Source organism: Trichomycterus rosablanca, chromosome 10 (genome assembly GCF_030014385.1).
Source record: "Trichomycterus rosablanca isolate fTriRos1 chromosome 10, fTriRos1.hap1, whole genome shotgun sequence".
NCBI classification, from domain to species: domain Eukaryota; kingdom Metazoa; phylum Chordata; class Actinopteri; order Siluriformes; family Trichomycteridae; genus Trichomycterus; species Trichomycterus rosablanca.
Genome location: NC_085997.1, coordinates 29,608,749 through 29,622,548, shown reverse-complemented (window position 1 = coordinate 29,622,548; position 13,800 = coordinate 29,608,749). Strand labels below are relative to the sequence as shown.

Sequence of the window (13,800 nt, the reverse complement as noted above, 5' to 3'; positions counted from 1 at the left end):
AGGCAGTGGTGGGGCTCGAACCAGTGACCTTCTGATTACTAGGCCAGTACCTCAACCACTAGGCTACAACTGCCCTATACTTTTTTGTCAATACTGCAATATGTACAGGACATACAGAGGATTGAAATTAAGTTAGTCTCAGACCCATGGTGCAACAATAAACATTAAACACTAAACGTATAATATATGTAAAATATAATAATACAATAATAAACACACTAAACACAAAATATATACACACAAAAACTTAAAATATGAAAAATATAGGTTCCCGATATTAACGTCCGAGACAGCAGATTAGATCAAGTCAAGTCAATTTTATTTATATAGCGCTTTTTACAATAGACACTGTCTCAAAGCAACTTTACAGAATCCAGGACCAACAGACCAAAACCCCTGTTGAGCAAGCCGAGCGAGACAGTGGCAAGGAAAAACTCCCTTAAAATTACAGGAAGAAACCTTGACAGGAACCAAACTCAACAGGGACCATCCTTCTTGGGTGGCCTGGAGAATAATTTGAATAAATAAGATTTACACAATATCATACACACACAAATTAAAATGAACTAAAAGTAAAACTAAAATGAACTAGCAAAAATAATTGGAGTTCTTCATTATTCAGTCCAGTCTGTGATAAAGTCTCTTGTGAGTTCTTGACATTCTTGGTGCAAACACGCCAGGTTTCCATCACATCTGGCAGGAGCAGCATTGTTGGCACAGCAGTCTCAACTTCATTCCTTAACCTCGGGTGGGTAAACAGGTTTCCATCAGAACCACCTCGGGGTAAAACAACAGAAAATGTAGTTAAAAATGTAAAATGTAAATTAAGTAAAATAACAGTTTTGCAGAGAGTAGCTTTAGACTCCGGCATCCCTAATGATTACAGCATATTATTACAGATTAAAGTCTGTTGGTATGACCAGTGCAATTGTAAACAGTAGTGCAAATTAAATTAGCTTATAGACTGGTTAAAGTGTTGAGTGTGTATCCAGTTCCTGAGGATGTCAAAGTTCGGTATTAATGGGGAAGGGTGTCAGGATCCTGAGATGTGTGTGCAGGATCCAAAGTTAGTGAATGCAGGGGGCAGAATGGGGGGGGGGGGGGGGGGGGGGGGGGGGGGGGGGGGGGGGGGTAAAGTACTTAGTGTAAAGTACTTAGTGCCTTTACTTTCCTATGTACCAGTTAAAAGCTTAAACTGACGTTTTGTTTTCATTGCAAATTACGGCACGGCAGCCAAAATCCCAAACACAGCAAAAAATACATAATACTGCTTACCTAAGCTTATGTTGTTCCAGATGCTATAAAATTTATAACCCTGTGTCCCATTACAAATATAATCCGTTATTTTGTAAATGTGTTTATAATTAAAAAACAAACTTTTCCCGGTTGTGAAGTAAAACACGAACTCGTTAGAAATCCAATCAAGCGTTTTGTTGACACATCATCTGTGTGACGCTGCAAACGAAATACATGCAAATAACAGCATTTCTTACTAAACATTACAATCAGAAGGTCTGATTGGTTCAGAAAGCGGTTCTTACAATCATTAGCGCCAATTCTGTAGGAGTGTTCCAGTCACATTATCTGTTACTGTGAAGTAGGGTGAAGTAGGGTATTCCACCATCATTTAGCCATCGCGTGCGTTGTGGTTTAAAACGGCCTGAGCGTTATTAGAGAGCGGAAAATGACACGATCAGAATGATGTCGGATCATATATATATCATTGTCACACGTAACTAATGTTGCTGACTTTTGTTGTACACAAGTCATTTTTTGAGTCGGAGTCATTTGAAACGAGTCCGAGTCGAGTCTGAAGTTGCTGTGTGTGCACGACAGACACGAGTCCCCATCTCTGACACACATCTGCTGAAACCCGGTTAGAACCAAATGTTTTTAATGCAATAAATAAATAAAAGCATTAGTAACTACATGTCAGTTTAAGAGCTTAGTAAAGAGGTAGATTTTTAATCGTAATTCTACATCTCTAAGATGGATCTTGGGCGCAAAAACTTGAAGAAAATAAATTTTCAGTGTGTTATGAATGAACTATTATACTGTTTGACTTACACGTTGACCTAAGCACCACATGTCCAGCACATGTTTCTGTATTCTGCTTAAATGACAGACTTGTTTCTTTAAAACATCTATTACAACCTTTTTATTTCCCTTGTTCTCTCACTTTACCCATTTTTTCATTGATTGCATTGTTAAAGGTATAGTTACACACAAACAACGGCCTAAACACACTGAACAACATTCCCAGACCCCCAAATCACTGTAGAAAATAAACCTTGGAATATGATTTTCCATGCAGTGACTGACTCATGCCTAAAGAATTCATCAAACCCTAATGTAGAGCGCAGCAGAGCAACAAACAATATGTGTCAAATCCTCTATTCAAACCCAAAGCCTAACCCTGGCATGGTGCCATTTCGCCAATGGAAAAGTGTCTTGAAAGGACATGTTATGATGGCTGTGATTGCCACTTGTTCCACCCTCATGTCAGGCTAATATTCATAGCCTGATCTATAGCCTTTGACAGGCACTGGAACGGGTCAGCTTTGAAAGCAGTGTCATGTGGGATACCAAAAGTCAATACCCCACCCTCATTTTAGCATTTGAGGCCATTCCAGTGTAATTGGCATCTTTGTTGGACTTATTGATTCGTCACTGTGGGCTGGAGCTGCCCAGCAGAGTGCATGCTAGGTCTTTTAGCTTGTCACCACAGGCTAATGTACGACTGTATCACAACAATAGATCAAATTGCAGGCGCACCTACATGTGGAAAAGAACATTTGCTTACCACAGATTGGTCCAAAGACAAAGTCACAGTGCATTATAACTTCTGGTCTGAATTATATCTAATGAAACACCATGTTCACTCAGTCATTTGCACTTTTCTGCTTTATTTGCTGTAACGAGCTAGATCCCAGAGTGGTCACATGTTCCGGCCTGTGCTCTGGTGTCATGCTGTGTGTTTATAGTCCCACGATAAATTCGTACCATTCTCTGTGAATCACTGAACCTGTTAAGATATTAAGAAGATGGCTTTATTCACAGCAGTCATGAACTGAAAATGTGCAGGTAGTGATCCTGACATAAATATACACTGCTTTAAATTGTCCAGATCTTCAGTGCTGAGGTTCAGTGCAAAAGCAGAAAGCCAGATGGCAAATTTATGACTGGTTTAAAACTGCAATGTGGATTAAAGTAGCAAAGTAATGTTGATTTCTAATAAACAATTCAATGTTTAGGTCATTTCAAATAAACCTGCAAATCTTCAATTAACACTTTGGGTCCAGCGATTTCAGCAACTCCCAGGAACACTGGGTTCAAGGCAGGAATACAAATTTGACAGGGTGCCAGTCCTTACAGGGCATCACAGTAGTAGGAAACTATAGCACACTGAAGACATTCACACGAAGACAGGGAAACAAGGCAACCTGGCAACCTTTCTACAGACAGTGACCAGAGGTTTTGAACCCAGGTCTTCAGGACTCTAGTACTACACCACCACCAATATGCTGCCTCTATAACATTATACTAAGTGTATCAAAACAGGTACATCACTGGTCACTATCTGTGTGATATTGTACATGATCACTGTAACTGTGTGTGTGAATTCTGGATAATCTGTAATATCTCAGTAATCGTGGAAAATGGAGTGTGTGTTGCCCTGTAGTGTTTCTCAGTGGCACATGGCCCAGCGGGATTAAACTGTTTAACAACCATGTTTTTGCCAATTTTACTAATGCACAATGGTGGAACCAAAGGGGTGGACAGGGTACCCCTGATATTAAATTAGGCATTGTGGGTGTTCTAAAAGATTTTAAATGTAATTATACATAATTATGTGTACTTTCAATTTTCTAATGAAGAATCCAAAATCCAATTTTATTTGGCACATACGTAGTACGTAGTAACTGTGACTGCTCGGCCACATTAGTAATTAGAGAAAAAAAATATTATTATTATTTATAATAAAATAGAGATGTAAATAAAAATAGAAGCAGTTTAAAGTAGAATATATTGACTCGATGTGCAAAATCAAAGTTTATTTATTACATACATAGTCATACACAGTACAACTGTGTATAACTGTGACTGCTTGGTCACATGAGTAATTAGAGAGAAAAAAATAATTATTAATAATATTAATAATAGAGATTTAAATAAAAATAGAAGTAATTTAAAGTAGAGTATATTGACGATGTGCAAAAGCCAATTTTATTTGTCACATATGTAGTCATACACAGTACAATTGTGTATAACTGTGACTGCTTGGCCACATTAGTAATTAAAGAAAAAAAATTATTATTAATAATATTAATAATAGAGATTGAAATAAAAATAGAAGCAGTTTAAAGTAGAATATATTGACTCGATGTGCAAAATCTAATTTTATTTGTCACATATGTAGTCATACACAGTACAATTGTGTATGACTGTGACTGCTCGGCCACATTAGTTATTAGAGAAAAAATTATTATTGTTATTTATAATAAAATAAAGATGTAAATAAAAATAGAAGCAGTTTAAAGTAGAATATATTGACTCGATGTGCAAAATCTAATTTTATTTGTCACATATGTAGTCATACACAGTACAATTGTGTATGACTGTGACTGCTCGGCCACATTAGTTATTAGAGAAAAAATTATTATTGTTATTTATAATAAAATAAAGATGTAAATAAAAATAGAAGCAGTTTAAAGTAGAATATATTGACTCGATGTGCAAAATCTAATTTTATTTGTCACATATGTAGTCATACACAGTACAATTGTGTATGACTGTGACTGCTCGGCCACATTAGTTATTAGAGAAAAAATTATTATTGTTATTTATAATAAAATAAAGATGTAAATAAAAATAGAAGCAGTTTAAAGTAGAATATATTAATTTAATGTGCAAAATTGTTTATTTGTCATATACGTAGTCTGTGTATGACTGTGACTGCTCGGCCACATTAGTAATTAGAAAAAAAAATATTATTATTATTTATGGTAAAATAGAGATGTAAATAAAAATAGAAGCAATTTAATGTACAATATATTGACTCAATGTGCAAAATCCAGTTTTATTTGTCACATATGTAGTCATACACAGTACAACTGTGTATAACTGTGACTGGTCACATTAGTAATTAGAGAAAAAATATTATTAATAATATTAATTAATAATTATAGAGATTTAAATAAAAATAGAAGCAATTTAATGTTCAATATATTGACTCAATGTGCAAAATCCAGTTTTATTTGTCACATATGTAGTCATACACAGTACAACTGTGTATAACTGTGACTGTTTGGTCACATTAGTAATTAGAGAAAAAATATTATTAATAATATTAATTTATAATTATAGAGATTAAATAAAAATAGAAGCAATTTAAGGCAGAAAATAGAGATACAATGTGCAAAAGGGCAAATAAGTATTGTGCAAGAATTGAACATAATACTGTGTAAAATACTGCTGTGAAAGTAGACATATACGTATACAATCTGCATACATGTACATACAGTATATATTGCTACTTTGGTTGAGGGCCTGAATAGTTTGCGGGAAAGAGCTCCTTCTTATTTTCTCTGTCTTGGCCTTAAAGGAGCGAAAAGCTTCCAAGACCGCAACAGAGAAGAGAAGATCCTACAATGAAACACTAATAAAATAAATGAATTGATAAAATTCTGCAATCTGTTCTTGTCTGATTTCTGGATGCTCAGTCATCAGTTTGGTGGGCACCCTGTTGAGTCAGTTCCTGGTGTTCCTCCTTCTGTCAGAGCTGCGGAGGCTTTTGGAGAAGCCACCGGTGCCTCCATCTGTCACAGCTGGTGGCTGTCTTTTTGTCTGGGCTGGGAGTGGGGGGTATCCAGGTCCTGGATTTGGTTGTGGTGGGAGTTGACTGAATGGCTGTCCATAATGATCCTCCACTTCCTAAAGCACTCACCCATGACCATCCCCCCCTTCACCACCCTTTTCCTCTCCTCTGAAGCATGATATTTACATATGTAAAGTCCAGTCCTCTTAAGAAACGCTCTGAATGGAGGGACGCTCTCGTCATTTGCGCACAATGCTACCACTTTTTGACACCTACGTGTGCTTCTTGAAGAGAGGTGTGAATGCTAAATGACAAGAACGCTCGGAGGTCACATGACTTCTGGTTTATTACCTTGATTGGAAGGTAGATATGACGGTGTCAGGAATGCATTTGGCCACTGTTATATTCAGAAAATCATGAAGAATTAAACTTTTAGACTAATGACTTTTGGAACACAGTGTTTTAATAAAGATAATTAATAATTAATAATTAAGATAATTATTAAGATAAGATTTTGGCATGTACAAAGGCACAAAAGTCTGGAAGATCTTTTTATACGAACAATGCCATATTCAGAACCAATTTCATTATTTTAGAACAGTAGTGATGTATTAATCAGAAAAAATACAAATGCTTTTCTAAAGAAGTGTGTATTATTTCACAATATGGCAACGTGTTTATAAAATTAGTATTGCTGATCTTTCTAAAAGTGGGCATCATGCAGTGATCCAACTAGAGCACAACATGCAATTTTAAAGAAGGTCAACTAACTATACTGACAGAAAGCTACTGAACTTGTTAGATGTCCATTGAAACATTAACATTCCACAAATAGAGGGACATTGGCTTGGTGGGTAGCATGGTCGCCTCACAGCAATAAGGTCCTGGGTTTAATTCCCAGATGGAGCGGTCAGGGTCCTCTCTGTTCTCCCTGTGTCTGAGTGGCTTTCGTCCTACAGTCTAAAGACATGCTGTCAGAGTAACTGGAGATACCAAAGTCCGTCTAGATATGAGTGTGTGAATGTGTATGTGTGTTTGTCCTGTGATGGACTGGCAACCTGTCCAAAGTGTTGCCTGCTTTTCACCCAGTGAATCGGACCCACAGTGACCCTGAATAGGATAAAGTGATAGTAAAACAGACAATGAATAAAAAAATTCATAAATACATGCTAACTGTAAAGTATGGTGGAGGGAGCATCATGGTTGGACATTATTCGCTGATTGAATCTGATCTATCAAAACTGATCTATCCATCCATCCATCCATCCATCCATCCATCCATCCACCCACCCACCCATCCATCCATCAAGTCAAAGTCAAAGTCAAAATTGCTTTATTGTCAAAAACTGCAATATGTACAGGACATACAGAGGATTGAAATTTCGTTACTCTCTGACCCATGGTGCAACATTACACATTAATTAACAATAAACCTATAATAAAAGAATAAAAATTGAATAAGAATAAACACACTCTGAAGCGCAAAATATATACACTGACAAATATGAAAATATAGAGGTAAAAATGACCACCTGAAGAATTATAAAAAATTATAAAAAATAGAAGTTCCATCCATCCATCCACCCACCCACCCATTCATCCATCCATCCATCCATCCATCCATCCACCCACCCATCCATTCATCCATCCATCCACCCACCCATCCATCCATCCATCCATCCATATACCCACCCACCCACCCATCCTTCCATATACCCACCCACCCACCCATCCTTCCATATACCCACCCACCCACCCATCCTTCCATATAACCCACCCACCCACCCTTACTTCCATAAAACCCACCCACCCACCCTTACTTCCATATAACCCACCCACCCACCCTTACTTCCATATAACCCACCCACCCACCCTTACTTCCATATAACCCACCCATACTTCCATATAACCCACCCATCCTTCAATATACCCAACCACCCACCCACCCACCCATCCTTCCATATACCCACCCTTCCATATACCCACCCACCCATCCTTCCATATACCCAACCACCCACCCACCCACCCATCCTTCCATATACCCACCCACCCATCTTTCCATATACCCACCCACCCACCCATCTTTCCATATACCCACCCACCCACCCATCTTTCCATATACCCACCCATCCTTCCATATACCCATCCACCCACCCATCCTTCCATATACCCATCCACCCACCCATCCAGCCACCCACCCATCCATCCAGCCACCCACCCATCCATCCAGCCATCCTTTTATCCATCCAGCCATCCTTTTATCCATCCATCCATCAATCTATTCATCCATCCATCTATCCGTCTATTCGTCCGTTCATCCATCCATCTATGTGTAAAGTATGATTATTATTGTTATTAGTTCATGCTAAATATTTGTCCTAATGTAGATTTACTGTAATTACATCTAAAAAATTAATAATACTAAATTCTGGTTCATGCCAGAGCGTTCCCTCTGTGAGATCTTAATATCCGTTCCAATCCTTGATGGAATAATTCAACGTACGCACAGACGTACTGTGTACAGTATATAACCAGGAACATCCAAACACTTCACCCAGACATCACACTTCACGTTCAAGTTCCTGACTCTTTTCCTCTCGTACAAAAAACAAAAGCTGAAATATGGCTGGATTTGAGGGGCTGTGACGTAGCTTATAAATGAACCATTAAGAGAAAAGCCAGAGACTAAAGGCTTTTCACCGTCAAATCACCTTAAATAAAGACTTAAAGTAAACTGCTCTGTAGTGTCACAGTTTTGTTTACTCTCCTGCCACTGGTCTATAAACTCAGTGCAGGTTTAATGGCAGCAGGAAATGTCTTGAAAATGTTACGGGTTTCACAGATTTCTTTCAACCACAGATCTTAGTTTGAGTTCGAGAGCTGTGTATGAGTCTGAATTATTCATCTCAGAAGAAATTTTGGATATTGTGAGTTAATGCTTGTAATCGATGCTCAAACAAATCAGTTTGATCCTTAACTGTATTAGTTTGATACTTTAAATGATTACACACATACATAGTTCAGGTAAAATAGGGCATATTGGATGGTCCAGACTCAAGTTGCAAATACTTCATTTATATAAAGTTTGATCATATTTGCTGCTTTAACAGCCTCTACTCTTCCAACAAGTCCTCCAACCAGATTTGGAAAACATGTCTGAGGGATGTCTGATGTTTGCCAATAAAGCCTGACTTGCAGTCTTTGTTCCAGTCCTTCTCAAATGTGTTTGTAGGGTCTGAGGTCAGGGCTCTTTGCAGACCAGTCAAGTTTGCACATCATAGTTTGCATGGCAAGCCATTTATTTCATGGACACTGCTTTAGCACAAGGTTTAAAGAAAGCAAATTTGGCGGTCTACACTTCTCCAGAATGTAATTGTGCCCTATTAAAATTTCCGTTGACTGGAACTATGGGGTCAAGTCCAAACAACATAAAAACTGCCCTTTACCATTCTTTACAGTAAGCACAATGAATTTAAGCAGAGGAATGATTTCCTGGCATCTATCAAACCTGCAACTGTTCATCAGACAGTGGTGACGTGATCCAGTAATGCATTCTGTACTGCTGAATCCAACAGCACTGTGATTTACACCATAGTATCTTAGCTCCTGCTGTGAAGGCCTACTGCCTTGCATGATAGATGGATGGATGGATGGATGGATGGATGGGTGGATGGATGGATGGATGGATGGATGGATGGGTGGCTGGGCGGATGGATGAATGGATAGATTAAGACTAATGAAGAGTTATCGAACCCTCTGTAGATTAAAGCAGGGATGATTTAAATCCACAGAGCAGTACACTTCCAGGACTTGAGTTGCAAAACCCTGCTTTACACCAATCCAGGAGTAGTTTGAAATAGATCATTTATTGATGTTACATGCTTCAAAATGTGGTGGTGCCCCTTTTAATCTTAAGTAGCCTACAAAACCCTTTACTAGTCAGAGGAACGTTTAGGAAACTGAATTTATTATTTAGTTCTGATGGCATAGCTGTATAATTCATTTAATAAGATAAAGAAAGTCAATTATCTAAAGCACCAACTCAATTGCCTTTTTAATTAATAGTACACGACAATGTACTTCAGTGTACTAGTTGTCTTCTTCTTCTTTCAACATCTCCATCTTGCCCTGTCCTGAACATTTTCCTGTCACCCCAACTATCTGCATGTCCTTCCTCACCATACCATAAACCCCCTCTTTGACCGTCCTACCTGGCGGTTCCATCCTTAGCACCCCTTTTCTGATGGAACTCTCATTCCTCTTCTGCACATGCTCAGACCATCTTAATCTCTCCCCCCAATCTTTGTTTCCAAAACATCCTACCTGCGCCTTTAACCCAGCCATTGGTATGCATGTATTAGATAAAATAAGGGTTATAAATACGGATTATAAATAAGGGTAGTATGAGGAAAGGCATCCAGCATAAAATCTATGCCAAACCAAATCAGTTATCATAGATTTTACTGAAATATGTCAACTCCAAAGCAAAGCTGCTAATGCAGACACATTTCTATAAGTGTACATCCTTTGGAATGCCAGTCATATAAAAGCCGTAGATGCTGAGAGGATTTAAATGCTTAACCCATTGTTTTCCTTACTGAAGCCACCTTAAATACTTGCTAATCCTTTCTGAGCTCTACCCTAATCCAACACTTCCTCATCTCCCCGCTCGGCATGGGAAAACGCCAGATAAATGAGTGCCATCCACCCGTCGCCCTCCTATCCTCCTTCTCCTCCTCTCACTCCGCGTTTGATACGTGTGGGAGGGCAGTTACTTGTGTTGTGGTATTATAGTAAGAGCAGACTTGTTTCTCTCCCTCTTTCGTCTTTGAGAGGGAATGTGTAATTACCTGAGCTTTGCTTTCAGTCGTGCCTGTTCCGTCAGGTCCGCGCCTACAACAATCGACAAATAAACAGCCATAAACACAGGGCTGGAGCTCAGCTGGAAGAGCACAGCTGCTGCTGTTTACTCTGAGCGGCTCAGAAAAACATCCTGTGCCGTACAGTCTGGGAGTCGGGGCAGCTCCCCTGCAATAATAAACAGCAGCGTGGCGCTGGTGAGCAGACCCAGGCCTCACACGCCGACTGACTCAAACGTTCTTATCGTTAGCTGAATGGTATTTATGTATTAAGAGGACGGTATTTATTTGACCATATGTTGGGACTGTTGATTTTTAGAATTATCAATGAGCAAATGCTAGATGAAAGGAAGTCAAAGCTGACACGAGTTCATACCATTACGCCTATTTATGAGGGTTGTTCAAAAAGTTTCCGCACTTTTAAAAACTCTATTTATTACGATTTTCAAAAACAAACAAATGACATCACTTTTCTACATGTCACCTTCCTTTGGGATGCATTTTTCCCAGCGTTGTACCAACCTTTTAATGCAATCAGCAAAAATGTTTTCGGATGAGCGCATAGCCACTGATGCACTGCTGCTCTCACCACGACTCTCGGCGAAATAGCCGATTTGCTCAGTGCTCTGCTTGAGCGATAAAACATCATTAAAGTTCCACAACACGAACAAACATTAGTGTAAAATAACCATCAAATCCAGTATAAAAGCTCCACATGTATCTGTGTTTAACTGGATTTACTTTACGTGTGGTGTTTATACAGATCGAGGTTCTGAATCCGCAAAAAGCTTCACCTAAATAAAGCGTAGTGTAGCTGAATGTACTAAAAGTACCACACAGAAATACTCAATTACTCTCTGTTATTACTGGTTATAAGTGCTCGGTGCTGCACAAATTCATTGCTCATTGTTTTAGTACAAGAAGCCACGTTACGCTTTATTTAAGTGTTTATACTGTCCAAGTCACTTTTACCACGTCATATCCAGTGATGGCATAGTTACCTTTAAAAAGTAACTTAGTTACTTTATTGATTACTTGATTTTAAAAGTAACTTAGTTACTTTATTGATTACTTGATTTTAAAAGTAACTAAGTTAGATTACAAGTTACTTTATTAGTTACATTCAGCAGCTGCCGTAATGCAACTGGAGCTGCATAGGCGATTGAAGCGGAATAAGAAACAAGAAAGATAGCGGAAAACGGAGTCCTCTGTTCACAAGTGTAAGTAAGATAAATAAAATAAATTTTTTAAAGACAAATAAATAACAAAAAGACGATAAATATCCAAAATTTTGGCGAGTGGGGCTTGTAATGAGTCTGTAACTATGGTGATATTATGTCATCACGTCCCCACGTGTAGTACGTAGCGGTGTTGTGTGCATACTGCACACTTCTGTACTGAAAGTATGTACTTCTTTACCGGTCGAGTAGTGCATACTTCCTCCAATCTAGTGCATACTCTGTAAGTATGCGATTTCGGACGCAGCTCGTGACTTAATTGTCGCATAGGCCAGACGTCACTCCCCGAGTTGCAAAAATAGTAACGCACAGTAACTTGGATAAGTAACTTTAATCTGATTACTGGATTGGAAATAGTAACTCGTTAGATTACTTGTTACTGAAAAATGTGGTCAGATTAGAGTAACGCGTTACTAAGTAACGCGTTACTGACATCAGTGGTCATATCACACAGTTCATCGCTTTGAAAATATCAGCAAATATCAGCAGCAAACTGGCTCAATTGGTACGGAACACCCTGGACAGGTCGCCTGTCCATTACAGGGCAGAATACCAAATCCTTTCAGCTAAATATTCGCCCTTATAGCTGGATTAGAATTATTCTACCAGTACATACAGCAGTAACATTGCTCAGGTTTTTGTGCACTGTGTATTCATGTAGGATCTGATTTGGCCTTTAAGTTAAATCCAGGAATTACAATGCTGGCACAACCTGAATTAAAAATGCCATAGACAATTTATTAATTCTCAGCTAACTACACCACACATGTGGAGCATTTCTGGCTACAGTCGTTGGCGTCTATGACGTTTGTTTTTGTTAATGGTTTAAAATGGTCTAATAAAAATGTGATATTTTTCTCACAGCTAGCGAGTGTTGACTGTAAAGAATTCTGAATGGCATACCATGCCATCATTCATCACTACAAACTAAACGCTGGCACGTGATTCCTGTTATGACTTCCTTCAGTAGCTTTACCGTATAACAACAGCACTTATTTACATCATGTGTGGTGCGTGAGACCTTAATGCTCGTGTTTTGTCTCAGGTAAAGAGGTGCGGCAGAGCTGTTTTTGCTCGTGTGAGTGTTACACCGTGTGGGCGAGGACATTGCCGGTTCCTAAAAGTATTTGGAACACTTATATCAGAGTGTGTGTGTGTCATTTCTTTAGCCTTGTTCGGTTTTGAAAAGTCAATGAGCTAGTCTGGTATTTCCAGTGCAGACAAAAGTATTTGGCCTTGAGCAGCTCCTTGAGCTTAAGTGCACGGGGTTGGAATGTGGCGATATTAACGAACCTGTTTGTCTGTGTCGCAGCGGTGGCATTCCACAGCCCGCCAGTGAAGATTAAGAAGGAGCCTCAGAGCCCGGGTTCAGACCCCAGCCAGTCCTGCAGCCACAAGCAGAGCTTCAGCTATCCCAGCGGAGAGCAGTGCCTTTACGCCAGGTCTGAACTGACCTAAATGTTACAAATTTCCCAAATATGTTAATCAAACGTTGCCATTTCATTGACTTGTTTGTTTGGCGTGTATCTTACAGTGCCTATGAACAGAAACGAGCAGCAGCAACATCAGCAGCAGGATCCAAAAGCTCCTGTCCCGGGACTCCCATGTCCCCCATGCATTACTCCCCCAAACCAATGGTGGCCAACCGGCCTGAATCGGGGTATATGAACGCACCCTCTGCAAGCCAGTCACACCCAAGCCACAGCCAGAATTACCCCATGAACCCCAGGTAACTTTATCTACACTGTTTTCTTCGTCTTGTTCCTCAGCCTTTGTCCCGTTTTTCGATTACGGGGTCGACATTTCCGGCTTCTTCCCGTTAGGGTTCACCGGTGGGATTTGGCACAGTTTTTACGCCGGATGCCCTTCCTGACACAACCCTCCC

General features: G+C 39.3%; 1 protein-coding gene and 1 long non-coding RNA gene across 3 annotated transcripts in view; one reads left to right on the top strand and one right to left on the bottom strand.

Annotated features, from left to right (window-relative positions):
* etv4 (ETS variant transcription factor 4) overlaps positions 1 to 13,800 on the top strand; it is a 57,403-nt gene that overhangs the window by 30,266 nt on the left and 13,337 nt on the right. Inside the window, exons 6-7 of the mRNA XM_063003084.1 lie at positions 13,228 to 13,357; positions 13,450 to 13,644. Of these exons, the coding sequence (XP_062859154.1) occupies positions 13,228 to 13,357; positions 13,450 to 13,644 (325 nt within the window). The remainder of the gene's footprint in view (positions 1 to 13,227; positions 13,358 to 13,449; positions 13,645 to 13,800) is intronic.
* Positions 303 to 13,296, bottom strand: LOC134321366 (uncharacterized). Of its 2 annotated transcripts, XR_010013843.1 has the most exons (3): positions 13,209 to 13,296; positions 10,669 to 10,711; positions 303 to 777 (listed from the first exon to the last, which is right to left on the bottom strand). It is a non-coding gene; the product is annotated as an uncharacterized LOC134321366 (long non-coding RNA). The 2 variants fall into 2 exon arrangements; XR_010013844.1 differs by lacking the exon at positions 10,669 to 10,711 and having other exon boundaries at positions 13,209 to 13,289.